The sequence below is a fragment of the Scyliorhinus torazame genome, chromosome 12 (assembly GCF_047496885.1).
Source record: "Scyliorhinus torazame isolate Kashiwa2021f chromosome 12, sScyTor2.1, whole genome shotgun sequence".
Classification (NCBI taxonomy): Eukaryota; Metazoa; Chordata; class Chondrichthyes; order Carcharhiniformes; family Scyliorhinidae; genus Scyliorhinus; species Scyliorhinus torazame.
In genome coordinates this window covers 22,244,733-22,271,292 of record NC_092718.1, presented here as the reverse complement: position 1 = coordinate 22,271,292, position 26,560 = coordinate 22,244,733, and the positions used below count along the sequence as shown (strand labels likewise).

General features: G+C 50.0%; 1 protein-coding gene and 1 long non-coding RNA gene across 2 annotated transcripts in view; one reads left to right on the top strand and one right to left on the bottom strand.

Moving 5' to 3' along the window:
• The window catches only part of LOC140387431 (uncharacterized), a 76,140-nt gene extending 51,986 nt beyond the window's left edge, over positions 1 to 24,154 (bottom strand). The window contains exon 1 of the long non-coding RNA XR_011933862.1: positions 24,021 to 24,154. This is a non-coding gene — a long non-coding RNA (uncharacterized lncRNA). The remainder of the gene's footprint in view (positions 1 to 24,020) is intronic.
• The window catches only part of gnrhr4 (gonadotropin releasing hormone receptor 4), a 29,661-nt gene continuing 3,803 nt past the window's right edge, over positions 703 to 26,560 (top strand). Inside the window, exons 1-3 of the mRNA XM_072470530.1 lie at positions 703 to 832; positions 4,903 to 5,616; positions 26,043 to 26,247. Coding sequence (XP_072326631.1) covers positions 5,065 to 5,616; positions 26,043 to 26,247 — 757 coding nt within the window. The 5' untranslated portion in view covers positions 703 to 832; positions 4,903 to 5,064. The remainder of the gene's footprint in view (positions 833 to 4,902; positions 5,617 to 26,042; positions 26,248 to 26,560) is intronic.

The following is a 26,560-nucleotide window of genomic DNA, read 5'->3' as shown; positions in this document are numbered from 1 at the left end:
GAAGGTTGTCAGTCTTTGGAACACCTTGCCACAGGGAGCTGTGGGGGCAGAGTCCATGAGTATATTTAAGGCTGAGATAGATTCTTGATCAGTAAGGGAATCAAGGGTTACGGGTAAAGGGCAGGAAAGTGGACGTGCGGAATACCGGATCAGCTCCAATCTTAGTGAATGGAGGAGCAGGCTCGAGGGGACGGACAACCTATTTCTTACAGTCTTAGGAGTTTTGTATATTCTGAATGCAATATGGAATGTGGTATTAACCGCAATGTAAACAGCCTGGGCGTAGATACTAATCATATAGATGTAGCATCTACATTTATCAATACAACTGTGACAGATTCTCCATATCCCTCAGCCTGGACCGCTCAGCAAAAGCCCAACAGCCCTAATAACCTTAGGTTCTGAGGGTTGGGGTAAGTGTTTCACTGAGGGCAGTGTGTGTTTGGCTTCAAAATTAGATGAAGGGAAAGTGGGCTTTGTCAGCAGTGGGGGGGGGGGGGGGGGCGCTCAGGGATTGGGAAGGTTGGGGAGTGATCAGGTCTCCCAAAACCTGGCTAACATGCTGAGGAATCATGACTGGTGTCAAGGAGAGAGGCTAGATGCAGGGTTGGGACGGGGGGCGGGGGCGGGGGGATGTGTTCTGCAGTGCTGTTCACTGTGTGTGTGTGTTTGAGACGCACTGTCGGTCTGATCCTCTCACGCTGCACTCCCTCACTGCAGCCAGCCAGCCTGACCTGAGCACCGAGTCTCTGTCTCCGACACCTGCTCTCCCCACTGCAGCAAAGCTCAGCATCTGACCATCTCGTCTCTCACTTTTCCCTCCCATCGCACGGTAAGAGAGCGTTAAGCGGGATATAAAAGGAGAAGGGGGGATTTTATTTTTTGAAGTGAAGAGCGAGTTAATTGAAGAAGTGAGGGGGGAGAGGGGGGATAACGCCATCGTGCTTTTAAACGCATGTAAACTTTTCAGTTATTTTCTAACCTTGTATTTTATAATTCCGTGGCAGTAAATTGACTGGACAGATACATTAACTGACTACAGTGGTGTATTCGTGCCTAGATTGGAGACAGCTACACTTCCTCAGACCATTGAGTCTCAGCCTTCAATGTTAAATAGTCCCACTACCCCATCTGTATAAATAGTGGGCTAATCGGTAACTTGTCTGGGCGCGACTGAGTTAATTGTCATGTAATAATGGTGATTAGATCCTAGCTCTAATATACCCTCCATAAATCCCTCTGCCTCTCTCCCTCTTGCTTTATGCAGCTTCTTAAAACTACCTCATGGACCAAACCTATGATCACCACATACCCACTTTGTGTTTTCTGTGGCTCTCGGGGTCAAATGTTGTCTGTTCGTGTCCATAAACCCCACTGGGACATTTTACTCTGCCAAAGTTGCTATTTAAATGCAAGTTGTTGTTGTTACACATTGGATTCTCCAGTTCCCCCGGCCGCGTGTTTCTCGGGGGCTGCACCGTTCGCTGGCGGCGGGATCCTCTACTCCCGCCGCTTGTCAATGGGATTTCCCATTGAAGCCACATGGGGTGTCCCGTTGCTGCCAGGAAACGAGATTCCCAACGGTCGGAGAATTCCGGCCCAGAGCTGTAACCTCGCCAGGAAAAGTTTGGATGGATTCATTAGGATCTCCTCTGACTCTCAGCAGTCCGACTGGGCAGTGCGGTAGCACAAGTGGATTGCACAACTCAAGGGTCCCAAGTGCGATTCCCGGCTTGGGTCACTGTCTGTGCGGAGTCTGCACGTTCTCCCCCCCCCCCCCCGTGTCTGCGTGAGTTTCCTCCGGGTGCTCCGGTTTCCTCCCACAGTCCAAAGACGTGCAGGTTCGGTGGATTGGCCATGATAAATTGACCTTAGTGACCAAAAATGTTATTGGGTTACGGGGATAGGGTGGAAGTGAGGGCTTATGTGGGTCAGTGCAGACTCGATGGGCCGAATGGCCTCCTTCTGCCCTGTATGTTCTATGATGTATCCTAACTGATTTCCCTCCTATTTGGTCACCTCTTGTTCTTCCTTCATTGCTTGATTTGCGTCTCAGAGGATATTTTTGCAGCCAGCATCATCCCCAATCGCTTTAACTTTCACCATCCACGATTTTACTGCTTGTCCTCTAAATCCATCCCTTGCTCTCCTTGTTGATTCTCAAAAGTTGCTACGGTCCTCTTTTCACTCCTGAAGCCCCTTACAAACCTCCCATTGTGCTGCGACTTTCCTCAAAGGGCTGCTGTCTACAAGAAAATATGATGAATCGCCCCCATGTGTTATTCTCATCCTCAACAACATTCTTGACCCAGAATCTAATTTAGCCACAGGGTCAAGTTAGAGAAGCCGGGGGTCCTTCTCCTTAGAGTGAAATTGATTGAGGGGAGATTTGATAAATGTGTGCATTATGACAGGTTTAGGTTACGGTAAGCAAAGAAAAGAAAAGCTATTTCTGTTGACTGAAGGTACAAGGACGAGGAGCAACAGATTGGGGATGAGATGTCGAGTGCAGGTGAAGAAGAAGTTTATTTTAATGCAGTGAGTGGTCATGACTTGGAACTCGCTGCCTATGACGGTGCTGGTAGTGGAGATGTTCGATGATTCAAAAAGGAAATTGGATGGGCACTTGAAGGAAATCACCTTGCAGGACTGAGGGGACAGATTGGGGAAATGGGGTTGATTTGATTGTTCCACAAAGAACTAGCACAGACTCATAGAAATCATAGAATTTACAGTGCAAAAGGGGGCCATTCAGCCCATCGAGTCTGCACCGGCCCTTGAAAAGAGCACCCTACTTAAGCCTACAGCTCCACCCTATCCCCATAACCCCACCTAACCTTTTTGGATAGTAAGGACAATTTAGCATGGCCAATCCATCTAACCCGCACATATTTGGAGGAAACGGAGCACCCGGAGGAAACCCACGCAGACACGGGGAGAACATGCAGACTCAGCACAGACAGTGGTCCAAGCCGGGAATGGAACCTAGGTCCCTGGCTTTGGGTCAAATGGCCTCTTTCTGTGCAGTTATGTTCCTTTCACCAAGCTTGATTATTTCTCGAGCCCTCATTTATTCCATCATATGCTTTGTTTATTTCATTGCATGATCTCCATTCCTCAGTTGCTGTTGTTTCATCATTGTTTAATCATTGTGCTGCTACTTTTCAAGTGTTTCTTCAAAAACCTGGCTTTGTATAGCGTTAGGATCCAAAGATAAATTTCAGTGAGCTTATTGAATGAGATACTCCCTTCACCCTATCCATGGAGTCGTGTCAAGATTGCTTGGATATGTTGCTGTCTGATTTTTGAAGTTTCTCCCCTGATTTTCTTCCCTTCCTTTGATGGCGATCTGACCCATGCTTAGATATGATCCCATGGAACAAGAAGTTGATTTTTGCTTGAGTTAGCCATGGCTCAGTGAGTTAGCACTCCTGTCTCTCAATGCAAATCCCACTTGAGAGACTCAAGTACAAAATCTAAGCTGATACTTCTGTGCTGCACTGTTAGAGGTGCTATCTTTCAGTTCAAGATGTTCGCCTGCACTCTCTGGTGGCCATAAAGATCCCTATGCCCTGGCTGATATTCATCCCTCAATTAACATCACTAGAACATATTTTCTGGTGTTTATCATATTGCTGTTTGTGGGATATTGGTTGCACGCAGTTTGGCTGCTGTATCAGTGCCGCTACCTCAAAAGAGGCTAAATAGGCGTCAAGCATTTTGAGGTTGCGAAAGACTCCTATACATACAGGCAACTCTTTCCTTGAGGAATGGCACCTTTGGTGAAGTTGTTGACCTACAGGGAAGGGTATATGGAATTAGGCATCTCTCTGAAACTTCCTCAAGTAACCTATTTATTGTCAGGCTTGATTCTGTCTCCATCTGACCACCATATTCATGCACACCTTGCTGAAGTCATGAGGGGGGAGAACCTGACCGTGCTTGCAGCAACACTGAGTCTAATTCTAGCAATGCTATCACTGAAAACAAGCCTGCAGGTACAGCAAGCAGTTAAGAAGGCAAATGGTATGTTGGCCTTCATTGCAAGAAGGCCATGGTGAGACTGCACCTGGAGTAGTATGCGCAGTATTCTGGTCTCCCAGCCTAAGAAAGGATATACTTGCCATGGAGGGAGTGCAGCGACAGTTCACCAGACAGATTCCTGAGATGACAGGATTGGCGTATGAGGAGAGATTGGTCCGACTGGGCCTATTTTCACTTGAATTTAGAAGAATGAGAGGGGATTTAATTGAAATGTATAAAATTCTGACAGAATTGGACAGACTGGATGCAGGGATGTTGTTTTCTCTGGCTGGTGGTTGGGGGTGGGGGGGGGGGGGGGGGAGTGGGGGGCAGGGTGGCGGGCGGTGTGGAACAAAGGGATCACAGAATGGCCCATTTAGGACTCAAATGGACCATTTAGGACTCAAATGAGGAGAAATCTCTTCACTCAGAGGATGGCAAACCTGTGGAATTCTCTGCCACAGAAGGGTGTGGACGCAAGTTGCTAAATATATTTCAGAAGGAAATAAATAGATTCCTAGACTCTAAAGGTGTCAAGGGGTATGGGGAGAGCGCAGGTGTATGGCACTGAAATTGAAATGAAAAATGAAATGAAATGAAATGAAAATCGCTTATTGTCACAAGTAGGCTTCAAATGAAGTTACTGTGAAAAGCCCCTAGTCGCCACGTTCCAGCGCCTGTTCGGGGAGGCTGGTTGAGGATTAGCTGTGATCATATTGAATGGCGGAGCAGGTTCGAAGGGCTCCTGCCCCTATTTTCTATTTTTATGGTGACTCAGCCTGAGATCTGCTTTATAGCAGAGACAAGTGGTCATGATCTATTTTGCCTCTGTCCACATTTCTTGATTCAATGTGTCATGTACTTCTCATTTGCTTGCAGGTTGGATTGGGGCACTTCCTCATCTTAATATTGAAGCCAAACAATATGTGCTTTTCCAGTTTTAAGAACCACAGGACCACCCACCAGTCACAGAAGAATTCCGACTGTGTTTGATCCTGTCCAACAATACCTTATTAACTGCTCGACAGTATAGCATTGAGGATGAATGCAAGTTCTGAAGATGTTATCAAGCCTTTCCTAGGACAGATTCTCCTCTGTGACTACAATGGGACGTGTGAGGACACCTCCTTGGGGCATACTTGCAACAAAAGCTGCACCCGTCACTTTCAGCTGCCAGTCTTCTCCAGCGCAGCTAAAGTTAGAGTGGGGATCACCATTCTTGTTTTCACTGTTTCTGCTGTCTGCAACCTGGCCGTGCTCTGGACGGCCACCCAGAATCGCAAGAGGAAATCTCACGTCAGAATTTTGATCCTGAACCTGGCTGCCGCAGACCTCCTGGTGACTTTCGTCGTGATGCCGCTGGATGCCACCTGGAATATCACGGTGCAGTGGAAGGCTGGGGATCTCGCCTGTCGGCTGCTCATGTTCCTGAAGCTGATGGCTATGTATTCCTGTGCTTTTGTCACTGTGGTGATTAGTGTAGACCGTCAGTCTGCTATCCTAAATCCTCTGAGCATCAGTGAAGCCAAGGTGAAGAATAAGATCATGTTGACAGTAGCTTGGATATTGAGTGCCATCTTGTCCATTCCACAGGTAAGAGCGAATTAGTCAGTGAGCGTGCAGGTCGCTTAATATTTGCCCCTCTGGTTTCATCCTGGGGTGGTCCATTGCAACGCAAATCTGGACTGATTAAGCAGCTGCATTCAGTTGCCAGAGGCTTTGAGTCCGACAACTACAAAGGGCATTTTGTGACACCTTAGTGCTCTGTTACGTCATGGAGATCCCACTAACAGAAGAACAGAATTCGTGAATGCCCAATCAAAATTCTATTCTAAAACTATTGACAAAACTGACGTAAATGCAGCAGAAGCAGTTCAGAGAAGGTTTAACAGACCGATACCATGAACGTGTGGGTTGGCTCAAGAGGAAAGGTTGGAGAGGTTAGGTTTGTATCCATTAGAGTTTAGAAGAGTAAGAGGAGACTTTAAGATCCTGAGGGGTATCGACAGAGTGGATGTGGAGAGGATGTTTTCTCTTGTGGGAGAATCTAGAACTCGGGGTCACTGTTTAAAAATAAGGGATTGTTTCTGTAAGATGGACAGTTTTGAGTCTCAAAAGGCAGGGGAAGCAGTCTTTGAATATTTTTAACGCCGAGCTCGATAGATTCTTTTTAAAAAAATAATTTTTATTAAAGGTTTTCATAAAATATCAATAACAAAATAAGAAAGAAAAACGAACCCAACAGGGGTAAGTACAAAACACAATCTAAAAAAGCAACCCCCCAAACCCCTCCCCCCCCGTACATAAATAATAAATTAACATTAACACCCCGACTTAAGACAACAGGTGTATACACCCCCTCAGACCCTTCCAGTGTAAATAACATAAACAAAAATAAAGTAAACCCCCCCACCCCCCACCCCCCCCACCCCCCGAGCTGCTGCTGCCATTGACCAATGTCTAGCGTTCTGCCAGAAAGTCTAAGAACGGTTGCCACCGCCTAAAGAACCCTTGTACCGACCCTCTCAAGGCGAATTTCACCCTCTCCAATTTAATGAACCCTGCCATATCGCTGATCCAGGATTCCACACTTGGGGGCCTCGTACCTTTCCACTGAAGGAGAATCCTCCGCCGGGCTACCAGGGACGCAAAGGCCAGAATTCCAACCACTTTCGCCTCCTGCACTCCCGGCTCCTCTGCCACCCCAAATATTGCGAGCCCCCAGCCCGGTTTGACCCTGGATCCTACCACCCTCGACACCGTCCTCGCTACGCCCTTCCAAAATTCCTCCAGCGCTGGGCATGCCCAGAACATATGGGTGTGATTTGCTGGGCTCCCTGAGCACCTAACACACCTGTCCTCACCCCCAAAGAACCTGCTCATCCTTGTCCCGGTCATGTGTGCCCTGTGCAGCACCTTAAACTGTATGAGGCTGAGCCTCGTGCATGAAGAGGAAGAGTTCACCCTCCCTAGGGCATCTGCCCACGTCCCCTCTTCGATCTCCTCTCCCAACTCCTCCTCCCACTTACCAGGTGATGCAGGAGGAGGAGGAGGCCTCGGTGGTGGAGTTGAAAGGTAAGTTTCCGAGATCTTCCCCAATCCCACCCACCCCCCCGAGAGCACCCTGTCCTGTACTGTGTGTGGCAGTAGCCGTGGGAATTCCACCACCTGCCGTCTGGCAAACGCCCTTACCTGTAAGTACCTGAAGGTGTTCCCCGGGGGGAGCCCGTACTTCTCCTCCAGCTCACCCAAGCTCGCGAACTTCCCGTCCACAAACAGGTCCCCTAACTTTCGTATGCCTGCCCTGTGCCACCCCGAAAACCCTCCACCAGTTCTTCCTGGGGCGAACCGGTGGTTCCCCCGTAATGGGGTCCACGCCAAGGCCCTAACTTCCCCCCTATGCCGCCTCCACTGCCCCCAGATTTTGAGGGCCGCCACCACCACCGGGCTCGTGGTATACCTCCTTGGAGGGAGCGGCAGCGGCGCCGTTGCCAGCGCCCCCAGACTCGCACCAAACAGGACGCCGTCTCCAGCCTCTTCCATGCAGCCCCCTATCCCTCCATCACCCACTTGCGCACCATTGTCGCATTGGCGGCCCAGTAGTACCCACAGAGGTTGGGCAGCGCCAGCCCCCCCCTATCTCTACTCCGCTCCAGGAACACCCTTCTCACCCTCGGAGTCCCTCGCGCCCACACAAACCCCATTATACTCCTGTTAACCCGCCTGAAAAAAGCCTTCGGGATAAACACGGGGAGGCACTGGAACAGGAACAAAAACCTTGGGAGCACCGTCATTTTGATTGACTGCACCCTACCCGCCAGGGACAGCGGCAACGCGTCCCACCTCTTGAACTCCTCCTCCATTTGCTCCACCAGCCTTGTAAAGTTAAGCCTATGCAGGGCCCCCCAGCTCCTGGCCACCTGGACCCCCAAATATCTGAAACTCCTCTCCGCCCTTTTTAGTGGGAGCTCGCCAATCCCCCTCTCCTGGTCCCCTAGCTGAACTACGAACAGCTCGCTCTTCCCCATATTGAGCTTGTACCCCGAAAAGTCCCCGAATTCCCTAAGCATCCTCATTACCTCTGGCATTCCTCCCACCGGGTCCACCACATACAGCAGCAGGTCGTCCGCATAAAGCGACACCCTGTGCTCCTCCCCACCCCGCACCAACCCCCTCCAGTTCCTCGACTCTCTCAGTGCCATAGCCAGGGGTTCAATCACCAGTGCGAAGAGCAGGGGGGACAGGGTCACCCCTGTCTCGTCCCTCGGTGCAACCGAAAGTACTCGAACCTCCTCCTATTTGTGGCCACACTCGCCATCGGGACATCGTACAACAGCCTAACCCACCTGAAAAACCCCTCCCCAAACCCGAACATCTTCAGCACCTCCCACAGGTACCCCCACTCTACCCTATCGAAGGCTTTCTCAGCGTCCATCGCCACCACTATCTCCGCCTCCCCCTCCCTCGCCGGCATCATGATAACGTTCAAAAGCCTCCGCACATTCGCGTTCAACTGTCTCCCCTTCACAAACCCCATCTGGTCCTCATGGATGATCTGCGGCACACAATCCTCAATCCTCGTGGCTAAGACCTTCGCCAGCACCTTGGCATCTACATTTAGCAAGGAAATCGGTCTGTAAGACCCACATTGCAGGGGATCCTTGTCCCGCTTCAGGATCAAGGAGATCAGTGCCCGGGACATTGTCGGGGGTAAAGCCCCCCCCTCCCTTGCCTCATTAAAGGTCCTAACTAACAGGGGGCCCAACAGGTCCATATATTTTTTATAAAACTCGACCGGGAAACCGTCCGGCCCCGGTGCCTTCCCCGCCTGCATGCTTCCTATCCCTTTGATCAGCTCCTCCAGCCCAATCGGGGCCCCCGGTCCTGCCACCAGTCCCTCTTCCACCTTTGGAAACCTCAATTGGTCCAGGAAACGGCCCATACCTCCCTCCTCCCGTGGGGGCTCGGATCGGTACAATTCCTCGTAAAAGTCGCTGAAGACCCCATTGATGCCAACCCCACTCCGCACCACGCTCCCTCCCCTGTCCTTAACTCCCCCGATCTCCCTAGCTGCGTCCCGTTTCCGAAGCTGATGCGCCAGCATCCGGTTTGCCTTTTCCCCATACTCGTAGACCGCCCCCTGGGCCTTCCTCCACTGCACCTCCGCCTTCCTGGTGGTCACCAGGTCGAATTCGGCCTGGAGGCTGCGCCTCTTCCTCAACAATCCTTCCTCAGGTTCTTCCGCATACCTCCTGTCTACCCTCACCATTTCCCCCACCAGCCTCTCCCTCTCCCTCCACTCCCTCCGCTCCTTGTGGGCCCTGATGGAGATCAGCTCTCCCCTCACCACCGCCTTCAGTGCCTCCCATACCATCCCCACTCACTCCTCCCCGTTGTTGTTGGTCTCCAAGTACCTCTCTATACTTCCTCGGACCCGCTCGCTCACCTCCTCGTCCACCAACAGCCCCACCTCCAAGCGCCACAGCGGGCGCTGGTCCCTCTTCTCCCTCATCTCCAAGTCCACCCAATGTAGGACGTGGTCCGAAATGGCTATTGCTGAATACTCGGTATCCTCTACTCTCGCTATCAACGCCCTACTCAAAATGAAAAAGTCGATTCGAGAATAAGCCTTATGGACATGTGAGAAGAATTAAAATTCCCTAGCCCCCGGCCTTGCAAATCTCCAAGGGTCCACCCCTCCCATTTGGTCCATAAATCCCCTCAACACTCTAGCCGCCGCCGGCGTCCTACCCGTCCTAGACCTGGAGCGATCCAGTGCCGGATCCAACACCGTGTTAAAGTCTCCCCCCATTATCAGGCCCCCCACTTCCAAGTCTGCGATCCGACCCAACATACGCCGCATAAAACCCGCATCGTCCCAGTTCGGAGCATACACATTGACCAGTACCACCCTCTCTCCCTGCAACTTACCACTTACCATTATGTACCTACCGCCATTATCTGCCACAATGCTCGACGCCTCGAATAACACCTTCTTTCCCACCAAGATCGCCACCCCTCGATTTTTGGCATCTAGCCCCGAGTGAAACACCTGGCCTACCCACCCTTTCCTCAGTCTTACCTGGCCTGCCACCTTCAGGTGTGTCTCCTGGAGCATAACCACATCCACCTTCAGCCCCTTCAGGTGCGCGAACACGCGGGCCCGCTTAACCGACCCATTCAGTCCCCTTACATTCCAGGTTATCAGCCGGATTAGGGGGCTACCCGCCCCCCCTCCCCCGCTGACTAGCCATGACCCCTCCTCGGCCAGCCACGCGCCCGCACCCCACACCCGGCCCGTTCCCCACAGCGTCATACCCCCGTCTTGATCCACCCCACTCGCTCCAGCTCCTCCTTGATCTTAGCAGCAGCAACTCGATTCCCCCCCCCCCCCCCCCCGGCTAGGACCCATCCTAGCTGGTTTACTCCCCCCATTGCACTTCCGCAAGTCAGCTGACTCCTGCTGACCCCGGCCACTCCCGCCTCCCCTTCGACTCCTCCCATTGTGAGGCACACCCTCCTCTCCCGCTCCCCATTCACAGGCTCTCCCCCCTCCGATCTAAGTGCGGGAAACAATCCTCGCTTCCCCGCCCCGGTCCCGTCCCCCCCAGTCTTCGGCGCGGGAAAAAAATCCCGCGCTCTCCCCCTACCAGGCCCCGCCACCAACCAAAACAGTGCCCAACCTGCCCCATCCACCCTCCCCAACCCGAAAGAGAAAAACACAGAGAAAAAGAAACCCAAAACAATGCAAAGGCCCCCCCCCGCAGCGAACCAAAATTCGGCATAACATATCCACCGCAGTCCCCAATCGCCCATCCCGACCCTCAGTCTGTGTCCAGCTTCTCGGCCTGAACAAAGGCCCACGCCTCCTCCGGAGACTCAAAATAATGGTGCCGGTCCTTGTAGGTAACCCACAATCGCGCCGGCTGCAACATGCCAAACTTCACCCCCTTCCTGTGCAGCACCGCCTTCGCTCGATTGTACCTGGCCCTCCTCTTCGCCACCTCCGCACTCCAGTCCTGATATATCCGAACCTCCGCGTTCTCCCACCTGCTGCTCCTCTCCTTCTTGGCCCACCTGAGCACACACTCCCGATCGACGAACCGATGGAACCGCACCAGCACCGCCCGCGGAGACTCATTAGCCTTGGGCCTCCTCGCCAACACTCTATGGGCCCGTTCCAGCTCCAGGGGCCCCTGGAAGGACCCCGCTCCCATCAGCGAGTTTAACATGGTGACCACATAGGCCCCCACGTCCGGCCCCTCCAGCCCCTCCGGGAGGCCCAGAATCCGCAGAATCTTCCGCCTCGACTGATTCTCCATCTCCTCGAACCGCTCCTGCCATTTCTTGTGGAGCGCCTCGTGCGCCTCCACCTTTACCGCCAGGACGAAGATCTCGTCCTCATTGACAGAGATCTTTTGTTGAGCCTCTCGGATCGCCACCCCCTGGGCCGTCTGTGTCTCCAGCAGCTTATCAACAGAAGCCTTCATCGGCTCTAGCAGGTCCTTTTTAATCTCTCTGAGGCAGCGCTGGATACCCTCCTGTTGCTCCTCCGCCCACTGCCTCCACGCTGCCTGGTCTCCGCCCGCCGCCATTTTGTCCTTCTTTCCTCACTTCTTCTGGTCCACCACCACCTTTTTTGTCACCCCGCTCCTAGTTAAAGCCATATACTGACGGGAAACTATTATTAACTCCTTCCCACACCGGGAAACGTTGAAAAAGTGCCCTTGGGGGCCCTGAAAAGTGCCCAAAAGTCTCGAGAGGGAATCCTTTTGGCAGTGTTCGCATCACCAATCTGCCCCAAAATGTCCGTGGAAACTCCTGAAAAAGGTCTAAGTGTCCGTTCCAGGTGGGAGCTGCCGAATGCGTGACCTACTCCTCCATGGCCGCTACCGGAAGCCTCGTCCCCGCTTCTTCAGTGGCCCTGGTGAGATCTTTTCACAGTTGTTCCCTCTGCTGTTAGAATTCACTTTTGATAAAGGTCCTCAGGACTGTTTGCAGCTTTAAGCTTGCCCTTCCCCCGCTTGCATGCTGCAAACTGCTGCAAATGCTGTTTATCCTGTTGCAGCCAAATCTTCCACTGCTTCTGCCGGGCCTGGCAGCCAAAAGACACAACACTCCTGGGGGACACTGTCAGGGGAGTGTTGCAGTCCTCTTGCCACACCGGGAAATGTCAAACAAATGCCGTGGGGGCCCTGCAAAAGAGCCCAAAAGCCCGTTCCAAGCGGGAGCTACCGAATATGCGACCTAGCTCTGCATAGCCGCACCCGGAAGTCCGAGCTCGATAGATTCTTGATTAACAAGGGAGTGAAAGGTTATCAGGAATGTGAGGCTGAGCTCACAATCAGATCAGCCACGATCTTATTGAATGGCGGAATAGGCTCGAGATGCCGAGTGGCCTCCTCTTGATCCTAATTTGTATGTTCGTATTCCGTGATTCAATTCTTAGACCAGTCAGCAATGATGGTCCTTCATTACTTAAAGGGGGTGTGACAGTAAGATTTCCATTGGCAACACCATCCAATTGGCCCATGTGATATTTGGAGTTTGGGTTTAGTTTCTATCGTTGTGCTTTTCCACAAGGCAGCATCCTGCACAATCAGCTTGAGACTGAGAATCTTGCAGGCAAGGCTTGTTCGATGTTGACAATCCTGAGTATATAAGACAGATTGGGAAAAGAAAAGTGTATATGTTTTTTTAAGGGCCTCTCTGTCTTCATGAACAAACGTTTATGGTTTAAAAATTAAATGGGTGTGAAAGGATGAGAGAGATGGTTAAAGGGGTAACACGTGATTTTCCTAAAGCAGATGCAGCCTGACGTAGGCTATGAACTTGTTTTAAACAATTGTTTTTTCTTCAGTGCATCTCAAAGCGAAGGGCTAAGTACTGGAGAACAGAACACTTGGGTCCTCATGGCAACAGGGACAATAAGCTCAGGGCCAAGCATTCCCTACTTTGATGATGCACAGGTTTACTCACCATAAAGAATCCCTAGACTCGTTGCAACACGAATTAGCTGCAGACTGAAGTTCCTTCCTTCTATGGTACTTAAGCCCACTACTTCATCCGTGTGATATTCCTCTATTTGCTACGTTTTCCGTCCATTTTCCCCGCTCCATGGGATGAAAGGGCTGAAACGACCCAAGTGTCACTCATGCAGTCACATCGAAAAGAATTTCATTTCATCAGTTTATGTTGGATTTGGACCTACAAACATTTGAAATAGGAGCAGAAGTCGGCTATTCTGCGGCACGGTGGCGCAGCGGTTAGCACTTTTGCCTCACGGCGCCGAGGTCCCAGGTTCGATCCCGGTCCTGGGTCACTGTCCGTGTGGCGTTTGCACATTCTCACCCGTGTCTGTGTGGGTCGCACTCCCACAACCCAAAGATGGGCTGGGTAGGTGAATTGGCCACGCTAAATTGCCCTTTTAAAAAAAGTTGCGATTAAAGTAAATCTTTAGGGCGGCACAGTGGAGCAGTGGTCAGCGCTGCTGCCTCACGGCGCTGAGGACCTGAGTTCGGTCCTGGCCCCAGGTCACTGTCCGTGTGGAGTTTGCACATTCTCCCCGTGTCTATGTGGGTCTCACCCCCACAACCCAAAGATGTGCAGCGTAGGTGGATTGGCTACGCTAAATTGCCCCATAATTGGAAAAAAAGAATTGAGTACTATAAAAAAATTTTTAGAAGTAGGCAATCGACCCCGCACTGCCATTAAATAAGATCATGGGTGATCTGATTGTGTTGAGTTCCACATTCCCCAGCTATCCTCGATAATCTACGATTCCCTTTCTCAACAAGAATAAAGGACCTATGTTATTAAAACATGAAGAACAGGAGTAGGCACATTTCTGCCCTGTCTCCTTATTCTCATGTCCTCAAAATGAAGAGTTAAAGATCTAACCATTTGCATCATGCATTCTGTCCCCGAGAAAACAATTTGAGCTGAAGTTTTGACATTTTTTTTAACAAAGTCTCTTCTTTGAATGAAGCATGCAGAATTGAAAATACAAATTGTTCAGAGACTCAAACGACCTTTCCGACAGTTTGCAAAGAATCAAAGAAAATGCAGCAGAGAAGGAGTACCTAGGGTAGGCTGAGTTAGTGTAAGAGGTGGTGCACTGAGCATTGATTTAACCGCCGTGAGAAGGCTCTTGTGTTTTTGGATCAAGAGGAGAAAGTTCGCCAGAAGCATAATCGATACAGCGGGAGAAGACAGACTACAAGATGAAGAGAGAGATTGCAGGCTAGAGTTGAGGAAAGGATCACTCAGCAGATTCTCATTTTTGTACCCCTTCATCCTGTCCAGGAGCATTTCGAAATGTTGGAAAAGCTTTCCCAGATTAAAGAGCAGCATTTAAGCCTTGGCCAGGCTTGAGTTATCCAGAGAGATATTGTAAAAAAAGAAGTGTTACCAAAGCAGGCAGACTCCAATTTAATCAGTGAAAGGGGCTTACACAATATCGATGGAAAATTTACTTTCTGGTGTTCAGGTCAAACACCCAGATTACGCCTTAAAAAAACGAGATTAGACATTATATCGGACTCAGTATTAATGTCATTCGTAATGAAAGAGTCATCTCCGCCTCTGTTCTCCGTTTAGCGACACTGGAATCGCAAATTGCGATTGGGTGGAGAATCAGACGTCAGGTGAATATCATAGCATCGCAGAAAAGTTACAGCATAGAAGGAGGCTATTCGGCCCATCTCGTACGTGCAAGCCTGAGGACACACCGGTGCTCTTTCTAATCCACCCTCCTGCACCCAGGCCATAGCCCTGTATCTTAGAGCAGTTAAGGTGCAGATCCAGGTACCTTTCAAAAGAGTTTGGGGTCTCTGCCAATCCGGGCAGCGAATTCCAGATTCCCACTATCCACTGTGTAAAAAATGTTTTCCTCTTGTCCCCTCTACACTTTCTGACTCGTAGCTTGAATCTATATCCCCTGGTTCTAGAATTCTTCACCGAGGGAAACAATTTTATCCTGCCCACTCAATCGCTTCCCCTCGTAATTTTGCACAGCTCAATTAAGTCACCCCTCAGCCTTCCTTGTTCCAAGGAAAATAACCCCAACCTATCCAATCTCTCCTCGAGGTCTGTGGTAGCCGGCCAACGGACCGTCATGCTCCGGTGCCTCGATGAGAGGGTGAACGCATTCCATGCCCTACACCGGCATGGGCATACAAAACATACAGTAGCATGCATTAACCTATCATTAACAGGCTTGACCCAGTACTGTTCGGCCTCCCTCGATGCTCTGCGCCCGCAAGGTGGAAGTGACGGCAGCATGGTTCATTTGTGGTTTTGAAAAGCGAGGACCGGGTGCCTTGGCTGCTGAGGGAGAGAGAGAGGAGGTGCCAAAAGTGTCTGAAATTGCAATAGGCTGACATTTGTGCCCTGGCTCGGGGGTGTCTGCCAGGGCCGGGTGGAGTAGCGGGGCATGACCAGGAGATGGACCATGGGCTTGGGGTCTCCCCCAGGACCGGGGTAGCTGGCCACAGAACACCATTGCCGTGACCTGCAAGGCAGCCGTCTGTCTGCGCACTCCGCTGATTGCCCGCTATGTCGGTAAATGTGCAGAGCGCCACTGGCCGTATGGGTGCTCACCCCCAGGCCACCCCCCCAGGAACCCTCAGACCCCAGCTGACCCACCAACGGGATGGGCATGGTCTGGCGCAGCCAATGGCCCACCAGGTATTGGCACCCCTCAGTTCACCCAACCAAGGTGCTGCCCCTCTGCAGGGGAAGAGCAAAGCGGACCATGCACCGTGGCATTTGGAACCACCCTGGCACACTGCCCCTACTGGGGCGGATGCCCCATCAGTGACACTATCAGCTTTCCCACCCCACAGGACCACCAGCCGTCACCGAGCTCTGCCTGCCCACTGCACCTCCTGCTCCCATCCACCCCACCCCCAGACAGGTAAGCACAACCCACAGCACGTGGCAGCTGTGGTCCCAATAGGTGCCCACCCTCCTTTGCCGAGCCCCATCTGCAGGCGCTCCCCACATTTGTGCCACCAAGCATGGAGCCAGACGGGTCACGCCGTCGCACTCGGCGTCACGCCGGTGCTGGCCCTTCCGGGGCAGCGGATTCCGCTACTTCCGATCGGTCCAACGCCAGAGTGCTTCACGCCATTTTTGATGCCAGCGTCGGGTCATTGCGCCGATTTCGGAGAATCCTGCTGACAATGTTCTGACCTCACTTCTTCCTGTGGTAATGAATTCCACAGGCCGACCACTCTCTGGGTGAACAAATGTCTGCTCATTTCTGTCCTAAATGGTCTACCCCGTATCCTCAGACTGTGACCCCTGGTTCTGGACACACCCACCATCAAGAACATCCTTCCTGCATCTACTCTGTCTAGTCCTGTTCGGATTTTATAGGTTTCTATGAGATCCTCCCTCATTCTTCTGAACTCCAGTGAATATAATCCTAGTAGCGCATTAGTGAGGGGGAGGCAAGTGGTTAGTGGTATGTCGCTGGACTAATCATCCAGAGATCCAGAGTCGTACTCGGGGGGACCCCAAGTTCGAATCCTGCCAAGGCAGATGGTGAAATTTGAATTCAATAAAAATCTGGAACTAAAAATCCAAAGGTGAACATGAAAACATTGCCGCAAAATCCCATCTGGTTCACTAATGCCCTTTAGGGAAGGAACTCTGTCGTCCTTACCTTGTCTGGCCTACATGTGACTCCAGACCCACACCAATGTGATTGACTCTCAAATACCCTCAGGGATGGGCAACAAATTTTGGCCCAGCCAGCGACGCCCACATTCCATAAACAAATTTTTAAAAATTAGTTTGTATTGCATGATAGTCCTTCTTGTTGTGTGTTTTTCTTTTAAGTTAATAAATATTCTTTATTAATTTACAAAGCGACTGAACTATTCCTCCCTGGTTTGCATATTTTTTTCTCACAGTATACCAAATTCAAAATATACACCACTGAGAACCAATGTTCCAAGTTATCCTTCTGAGATTTGGGATACCCTCACATTTAACATCTGCGGAGTTCTTAACAAAATTGAGGGAACTTTAGCAAGATTTTGAAAAGCATTAAAACATTTTTTTGAAAAGCCAAATCTAAGGAGTTGGTGAGTACATTACAATTCGGGTTACCTGCAGGGACTGGTGCCGAGGAAATGAGGGATACGAGGAGAGTTAGATGCTTTCATCGCAATAAACTGGGCCATACAAAATCCTGATTCTGTGGGGCTCTTAGCACACCATAAAGACTAAAAAGGCGGGATTCTCCCACACTTGGCGGGATGGCCCGACGCTGGCACCAAGAACGGCGCAAACCACTCCGGCGTCGGGCCACCTGGAAGTGGCGGAATCCTCCGCACTTCCGGGGGCTAGGCCGGCGGCGGACGGGTTGGCGCCGAATCAACCGGCGCCGAAGGGCCGCTGTGGTCCCGTGCATGTGCAGAACTGCCGGCGTGTTCTGGTGCATGCGCAGGGGTATCTTCTCCGCGCCGGCCATGGCGGAGCCCTACAGAGGCCGGCGCAGAAGGAATGAGTGCCCCCATGGCAAAGGCCCACCCGCAGATCGGTGGGCTCCGATCGCGGGCCGGGCCACCGTGGGCCCCCCCCCCCACCCCCCCACCGGGGCCGGATCCCCAGCACCCCCCCCCCCCCCCCCGCCCCCCCGAGGACTCCATAGACGGCCTCCAAACCAGGTCCTGCCGAGTAGGACCGTGTCCATTTCACGTTGGCGGGACTGGGCGAAAACGGCCGGCCGCTCGGCCCATCGGGGCCCGGAGAATTGCCGGGGGGGGGGGCGCTGCAACTGCACCCGACCGGCGTGGCGTGATCCCGGCCCTGCCCAAAAAACGGCAGCTGGCATCGGAGTGGCGGGGTGGGATTCACGCCGCCCCCTCCCCGGCGATTCTCCGACCTGGCGGGGGGTTTGGAGAATCCCGCCCAAAATGTCTGAAATTCAATCCATGGTCTTTGGTGACATCTGCAGCGGTGAAATTGAGAGTTCAACAATTGACCTCCGCACCGCAGGTTATACAGTGCGAGTGAGTTAATGCCATCTGTCTTTACTATTTGAAAATTGCAGACTTTAAGCTGAATTTTCCCAAACAAATGACATAACGTGATTTTCGGTGTGAAAATCGATGCGATTCCTGTGGCCTCATTGGGGCTCAATCGAGCATTTCAGCTGCATTTAAACGGCTCTGAAGCACTTGATCTGATTCAAGTCAGGATGATGGCAGCTGGCAAACCAGTGTCTGGGTCAGGATTTTTCCAAGTGCATGTCGCGACCCGCAGGTAGGCCATGGAGCAAACAGTCGCGCATTTCCCGATCGCGTGAGAAGCGCCTCTTGGCCGTGACTGGCACAAATAACCTCTTACATGGTAGCTCATGAGAAAATTCCCCATACTATTTCAGAGAGATTAATTCCCCCTGCAACATTAGACATGGCTCGCACAGTTCTAGAGGAGAAGTCAAGCTGAAATGCATCTCACTTAGTGATAACACAGTGGCTCGCCGAATTTGTGACATTACTGAGAATTCAGAAACCCAGCTTATTTCTCATTTAAAGTCAGCACAGAAGTTCTCAATACAACTGGATGAAAGTACATTTCAGATTGTGCAACCTTGCTAGTTTATATTTAGGTATGCTTGGCACAATGACATTGTTGAGGATTTGCTGTGCTGTCTGACATTACCAACCAGCACGATTGATGTACAGATTTTGAAAGCATTGAATAGTTGCGTGGTTGGAAAGTACGGGCTGTACTGAGTTCATTGCAAAGCAATGGGGCAGCCAACATGACTGAGAAAAACAGCAAAGTTATAATAAGGATAAAGGAGGCAGCTGGACACTGTTTAATCTCTCCTCATATGTCAACCCCCTCATCCCCGGAATCAATCTGGTGAACCTCATCTGAACTGCTTCCAATGCCACCACATCCTTCCTCAAATAAGGAGACCAAAACTGGACACAATATACCAGATGTGGCCTCACCAACACTCTGTACAATTGTAACAACACTTCTCTAGTTTTATACTCCAGTCCTTTTGCAATAAACGCTAACATTCCATTTGTCTTTTTGATTACATGCTATATCTGCATACCGACTTTCTGCGATTCATGGACAAAGACACCCAGATTCCTCTGTCCAGACGCATTATGAATCTGCTTTCCATTTAGATCATAACTTGCCTGACTATTTTTTCAGCCAAAATGGATAATCTCACACTTATCCATATTAAACTCCATCTGCGAAATTTTGGTCCAATCTCCTAGACTATCTATATCCATCTGTAAAATCTGCATCTCCTCTTCACTGCCTGATTTTCCACCTATTTTAGTATCAACCACAAATTTTGCGATGTTACACTCTGTCCCTGCTTGCAGATCATTTATATAGATTGTAAACAGTTACGGTCCGAGGATTGACACCCGGCTAGTTACAGTTCGCCAGCCAGAGACGGACCCATTTACCCCAACCCTCTGCATTCTGTCAGTCAGTCAATCCTCAATCCAGTCTAGTACTCTACCCCCAATCCCCTGCGATCTGACCTTCTGGATCAAACTTTTATGTTATGTTTCGCATTACATTCATCCCCCACCATCTGGCCTGCAAAATCCTACCAACTGTCCTGGCTTGACACAATTCACACCTCTTTAACCTGGGGTTACCCCATCTCTGGATCTGTAAAGATTTAATCACCTGCTAATGCTCGCATTCCAAGCATTGTCTGGCATCTTTGAATCTGTCTATATATATGTTTCTGGAACATACCTCTTCATTCACCTGAGGAAGGTGCAGTGCTCCGAAATCTAGTGACATCGAAACAAACCTGTTGGACTTTAACCTGGTGTTGCAAGACTTCTTACTGTGCTCACCCCAGTCCAACGCCGGCATCACCACATCAAACTTTTATGTGGCACCTTGTCAATGCCTTCTGGAAATCTAGATATACCACATCCACAGGTTCTCAATTATCCACTTTGCTGGTTACATCATCAAAGAACTCAAGCAAGTTTGTCACGCATGACTTACCCTTCATAAAACCGTGCTGACAATGGTGGATTGAGCTTTCTCTTTCCAAATGTTCAGTCATCCCCTCCTTAATGATTGGCTCCAGCAACTTCCCCACCACAGAGGTCAAGCTAACCAGTCTATAGTTTCCTACTTTTTACCTCTCTCCCTTTTTGAATAGAGATGTCACATTAGTGTGCTTCCAATCCACCAGGACTCTTCCAGAATCCAGGGAATTCCAAAATATCATAACCGATGCACCCATTATCTCCGCTGTCACCTCCCTTAATACTCTAAGGTGCAGACCATCAGGTCCTGGAGGCTTATCTGCCTTTAATACCGTTGGTTTGTTCAATACCATGTCCTTAGGGCGGGTTATTGCACCAAGTTCCTCTTCATTAACTGCAGGGGCGGGATTCTCTCAGCCCGGGCCGGAGAATCGCCACGACCGGGGCGAATCGAGCCACGCCGCCCCGGCACCGGGATGCGATTCTGAGTGGAGAATTGGCACCATTGGCACCGGCGCAGTCGGCACGGCGCCAGCCGGGAGCCGCTCTACGGGCCCCCCCCCGGCGATTCTCCGCCGGGATGGGCCAAGCGGCCGTACCAAAAACCCGAGTCCCGACGGCGCCATTCTATCCTGGTCTTACCCGGTGGGATCTCGACGTGGAAGGATCCGGGGATGGCCTGTGGGGTGGGTCCGACCCTGGGGGGGCCTTCGCTGTGCCCTGGCCCGCGATTGGGGCCCACCGATCGTCGGGCCAGCCTCTCGGGCTGAGGGCCTCCTTTGTTCCACGCCGGCCCCTGTAGCCCTACGCCATGTTGCGTCGGGGCTGGCGCGGAGAAGGGAGACAACGCACATGTGAGGAAATCGCAGCGGTCCCACCGCGCATGCACGGACCGGCAGCGCCCATCTGATGCCGGGATCGGCAGCTGTAGCAGCGTGGGTCACTCCAGTGCCGTGCTGGCCCCCTGTATGGGCCAGAATTGCTTATCCTGAGGCAATGTTGACGCCGCCGGGAAACGCAATGGCGTTTACGACAGCATCAACACTTAGCCTCAGGATCAAAGAATCCTGCCCCAGTTTTTGGAAAATTTTAATTATCCTCTACCGTGAAAACAGAGGCAAAATATTGGTCCAGTGCCTCCGTCATCTCTGTGTTCCCCATTATTATGTCATCAATATCGTCCTCTGAAGGGCCAACATTTACTTTTCCTCATATACTTATAGAAGGTTTTAGTAACTTTTAGTGTTTTCTGATAGTTTCCTTTTGTAGTTCATCTCAGCTCTTTTGATTTTATTTTTAATATCCTTTTGCTGAACCTAAAGTTCTCCCAATCCTCCAGTTTACCACTAGCTTTTGCAGTATGGTATGCCCTAGTTTTTGCCTTTATGTCTTCTTTGACTTCCTTGTTTAGTTATGGAACATTTTCTCCCTTTCACAATTCCGCTTCTCTCAGGAATATACTTCAATTGAATGGTACTTAATATATCCTAGAACATCCGTCATTGTTCCTCAACTGTCCTACCCTCAATTATTTGTGTCCAGTCTACTTGGGCCAACTCTTTCCTCAGGCCTGTATAATTCCTCTGCCCAATGCTGAAACTCTAGTATGGCACTCTGTCTTCTCTCGCTCAATCTGAATTTAGAATTCTAGCATGCTGTGATCACTTCTTCCAAGAAGATTCTTAACGACAAGACTATTTCTCAACCTTTCTTTGTTACATAATACTAAATCTAAAATAGCCTGCTCCCTGTTTGGCTCAATAAAATATTGCTCCAAGAAACAATCCCTCATACACTCTATGAAATCTCTCTCGAGGCTACCCTTGCCAATTTGATTAATCCAGTCAATATGCATGTTTAAATCACCCATGATTACCGTTCTGTCCTGCTAACATTCCCTCATTATTTCTTGGTTCATTTTACACCCCCAATTTGGAAATATTGCTTGGGGGCCTGTGAGGAGATTTTCCCATTGTTTTTTATTTCCACTCAGATCGATTCAACATTTTGACCTTTAGTGCCAATATAATTTCTTAATACAGCCGTGATGTTACCTTTAACCAATAAAGCATCTCTGCCTCCTGTTCCATCCTGTCTGTCCTTTTGGAATACTGAGTACCCTTGGATATTCAACTCCCAGTTTCGGTCCTCCTGCAACCATGTTTCAGTCATCCCCACCTATTAATACCCATTTGTCTCTATTTGTGCCGTCGGCTGATTGACCTTATTCTGAATACTGCGTGCATTTAGGTACAAGGTTTTTAAATATGTCCTACTGATTTGTCTTTCTCTTGTAGGATTTTCTTGTGCACTCCACTTTTCACACATTGGGACCTCCTTTATTAACCTCTGATAACACTCAGCCTCATCCCCAACTTTCACTCCCACATTCACCTTACATTTTGATTTTTTTATGTTTCCTTTCCCCTCCGTAGTGGTTAGATTGGCCCAGCCTGGTCATAGCCATGTGTTTACTTCCCTAATTTTCTCATCCCTAAGCTAATTTGCACATGGTTTGCGCCGTAATCCAGAGGTTATAACCCTTGAGGACCTATTCTTTAGTTTTGCTCCTAGTTCCTGATAATCCCCAAACAGGTTCTCATTCCTAGTCTGGTCTATCTTGCTTGTCCCAATGTAGACCACAACAACTGGATCCTCCCCCTCTCACGCCAATATACTTTCAAGCCAGTTAGAGATGTCCCTCACCCTGGGACCAGGCAGGCAACATACCATGCGGGACCCTTGGTCCTGCTTACAAAGGATGCTATCAGTTCCCCTAATTATAGAATCCCCTACAACCACTACTTGTCTTTTATCTCCCCCCACTCGAATGGCCCCCTGTACCATGGTGCAGTGGTCAACTAGCTCATCCTCCCTACAGTGCTGTTCCTCATCCACACAGGGAGCAAGTACTTCATACCTGTTGTACAAGGCCAAGAGCAGAGGCTCCTCCATTTCTGATTTCAGGATCTCTCTACCTGCCTCACTCGCAGCCGCACCCTACTATCCCTGATCACTGGCCGAATTTAAGCTACGGGGTGTGACCGCTTGCTGAAACAAAGCATCCAGGTAACCCTCCCCCTCCCGGTTATGCCGCAGTGTCCACAGCTCAGATTCCAGCTCATAAATCCGGAGACAAAATTCCTCGAGCAACAAACACTCGCTACAGATGTGGTCTCTCCAGCTCGCAATGGCATCTGCCAGCTCCCATATCGTACAGCTTCACCACATCGCCTACACAGCCACAGCTAACTATTCAGTTAGTTAATTCGTTTTGCAGTCTTTCCTTCAAATTTAACATAGATTTCCTACCAGTCAATCAGGTCACAGATTTCCTGGGACATCAGTTTTTCTCAGCTTTATGGAATCCCCAATACTCACCAGAGCCCTTGGAGACTCTTCTCCGGAGACTAGGCCGCAAATCCCCAAGGTAGGTTACTTTATAAACTCACCCCTCCGATGCTCCACCCTCCGAGACTGCTCTCTGGAGACTAGGCCGCAAATCCCCAAGGTAATAATAATCTTTTACTGTCACAAATATGAAGTTACTGTGAAAAGCCCCTCGTCGCCACATTCCAGAGCCTGTTCAGGTAAGCCAGTACGGGAATTGAACCTACGCTGCTGGCCTTGTTCTGCATCACAAACCAGCTGTCTAGTCCACTGAGCTAAACCAGCCCATAATAATCTTTATTGTCACAAGTAGGCTTACATTAACACCAATGCAGTTACTGTGAAAAGCCCCTAGTTGCCACATTCCGGCACCTGTTCGGGTACATGGAGGGAGCATTCAGAATTCTCAGCTGGTACGGGAATTGAACCTGCACTGCTGGACAGGTTCTGCATCACGGACCAGCTGTCTAGCCCACTGAGCTAAACCAGCCAACCTGGTAAGTTTCTTTATAAACTCACCCCTCTGATGCTCCACCTTACAAGACTGCTCCTTGGAGACTTGGCCGCGAATCCCTGAGGTAAGTTACTTTATATACTCACTATTCCGATTCTCCGCCCTTAGAGACTGCCCTCTGGAGACCCTCGGTCTCTTTCACCTTCGAGCTCCTTCTTTGGATGGTGCAGCCTCCACCTTTTCAGCCTGCCCTACAGCCCCTTGGTCTCTTGGCACTGGGTTCTCCCTGGGCACTGCTGCTCGTTGCTGCTGGAGTCTGCACTCCTCCAATACTGTAGTTAGCAGATTTGCCATCTCCATTGGCACCATACCGATATCTCTCAGTAAGCTGCAAGGAATGAGAGAGTGAGGGGCAGTCAGGTTGGTGTTGCAACTTCAGTACCTCCCCTCACACATTGATCTGCCGATCCCGAGAGCAGCCAGCCCTACACCTTATCCAGTGGCTACTGGTCACTCACATCTCAGGTGTCCATCCATCTCTATTGTATGACCAGCCCCGGTCAATGCCCTTGCTCCGTCAGAGTCACCGTCTGGCTGTCCCCTTCCTGTTTAATTCCTTTGATCCCATTTATTTTATTTTATTTTATTATTTTGTTCCATGGACCCATTATTGGGATGTGCTTTAAGCAGAAGATTCAAACCTGAAGCAGTCTGCTTCCAGGACACTATTCACAGGTTTTGTATTTTGGAGAGGAGAAACCAGACTCCTCGGCACTGAGTGGATCTTAGGAACCAGCTTTGGAGGGACTTGGTTCGATTGATTAACGAGCATCCAGTCGATTGCCCAGGGACAATTCTCTGCCTGACAACGGTCAGTGATAGGTTCCCGCCTGATGCTTTCTGAAAGAACTGGGCAGAAGTGTTTGGACCTTGGAATTGAAAGGAACTCTCTCTACCCTCCCCCTCCACCCCCCCCCCCCCCACCCCGCCCCCCTTGCTGAAGCGAAAGAACTGCACTATTGTTCTGAAAGCAGTGAGTGCCTGGCATATCCTTTGCTGTAAACCTGAAATGATGCGGAGTCTGCAGAGCAAGTCGACAAACTTGCCAGAGAAAACCATCTCAGCCCAGGAAGAAGTACCAAAATGAAAGCTTGAACTTCAGAAAGACATTGACTGCATCAAAGATCCTTATCCTTTAATTTTTATTAATATTTTCTTTCCCTTTCCACCACCCTGTCCCCTATGTGTTGTTTGTCTTTGTGTTTGTGCAGAGATAGTGGGACTAGTTAGAAAGTGGGGTTGGGGAAGGGGTAACAATCAGTTACATTTTCTGTCTGTTTGATTGTAATACTGTATCATAGAATTTACTGTGGAATAGGAGGCCATTTGGCCCATTGAGTCTGCACCGGCCCTTCGGAAGAGCACCTCACCTAGGCCAACACCTCCACCCCATCCCCGTAACATCATCTAACCTTTTTTTGGACACTAAAGGCAATTTAGCACGGCCAATCCACCTAACCTGCACATCTTTGGACTGCGAGAGGAAACCGGAGCACCCGGAGGAAACCCACGTAGACACGGAGAGAAAGTGCAGACTTCACACAGACAGTGACCCAAGCCGGGAATCGAACCTGGGACCCTGGAGCTGTGAAGCGACAATGCTAACCGCTGTGCTACCGTGCAGCCACACTGTACATAATAAAAGGTTACTTGTGTTTTAAGTTACAAACCTGGTGACTGCCATTAATTGGAGCTCAACCAAGGACCTCGGGGTATTTTAAATAAACTCTAATTTCACCTGTGTTTCGACTCCGGGTCAAGTGGGGCTGGATTTGGCCATGCACCAGCCCAGGGGATTGTGACATAAAGAATAATCAACTTTTGTATATTGTAAGTGTCAATGCCTCATGTGTTGTAAAGAACTGTTTTTTTACCAAACTTCAGTCATGATTGGTCGCAATTGATTAGTCATTTCTTTCCTGTGACATATTTGGTGATAGCTTTAGCAATTATTTAAAGAGGTTTCTGACAACATGTACAAAGATGCATTACAATTAATACGACACAGAAAGCAGCAATCCATAAAGCATTCATTTTTACTGAGGCAGTTGGGGTGCCTGCGAGCAAGATGGAACACTGCATTAGCAACTTCACTTTCTCTGTTACAGATTCTCCTGTTTCACACTGTGAGTATTACTGAGCCTCAGAACTTCACGCAGTGCTCCACGATGGGGAGTTTCAAAGCACACTGGCAGGAGACCTCATACAACATGTTCACTTTTGTTTTCCTGTTCCTCGTGCCATTGGTGATCATGATATTTTGCTATAGCCGAATCCTAATGGAGATATCAAAGAGGATGAACAAGGGAAATTGTAAGTTGAATATTTAGATATTTACTGTGTTAAAATTAAGGTGGCCTGCTGTAACTCATTCTTTCTCAGAATGTCAAACCTGTGGAATTGTGTAGATCCTTCCGTCTTTCCTAGCTCCCACAATTTGCAGACTTTTTGATTCAATCCACAACTTGTTGATTTACTTCAGTTGCTCCCTTATATGATTGATCTTATTGGTGGCCTGTACTCAGTCCTCGGAGAATATTTTACATATTCCCAATGAAAATGTTGTTTCTCTTCCAGCACATAGTGGTGCCCAAGACAGATATTACCAGTTCCCAGAATGAGTTTT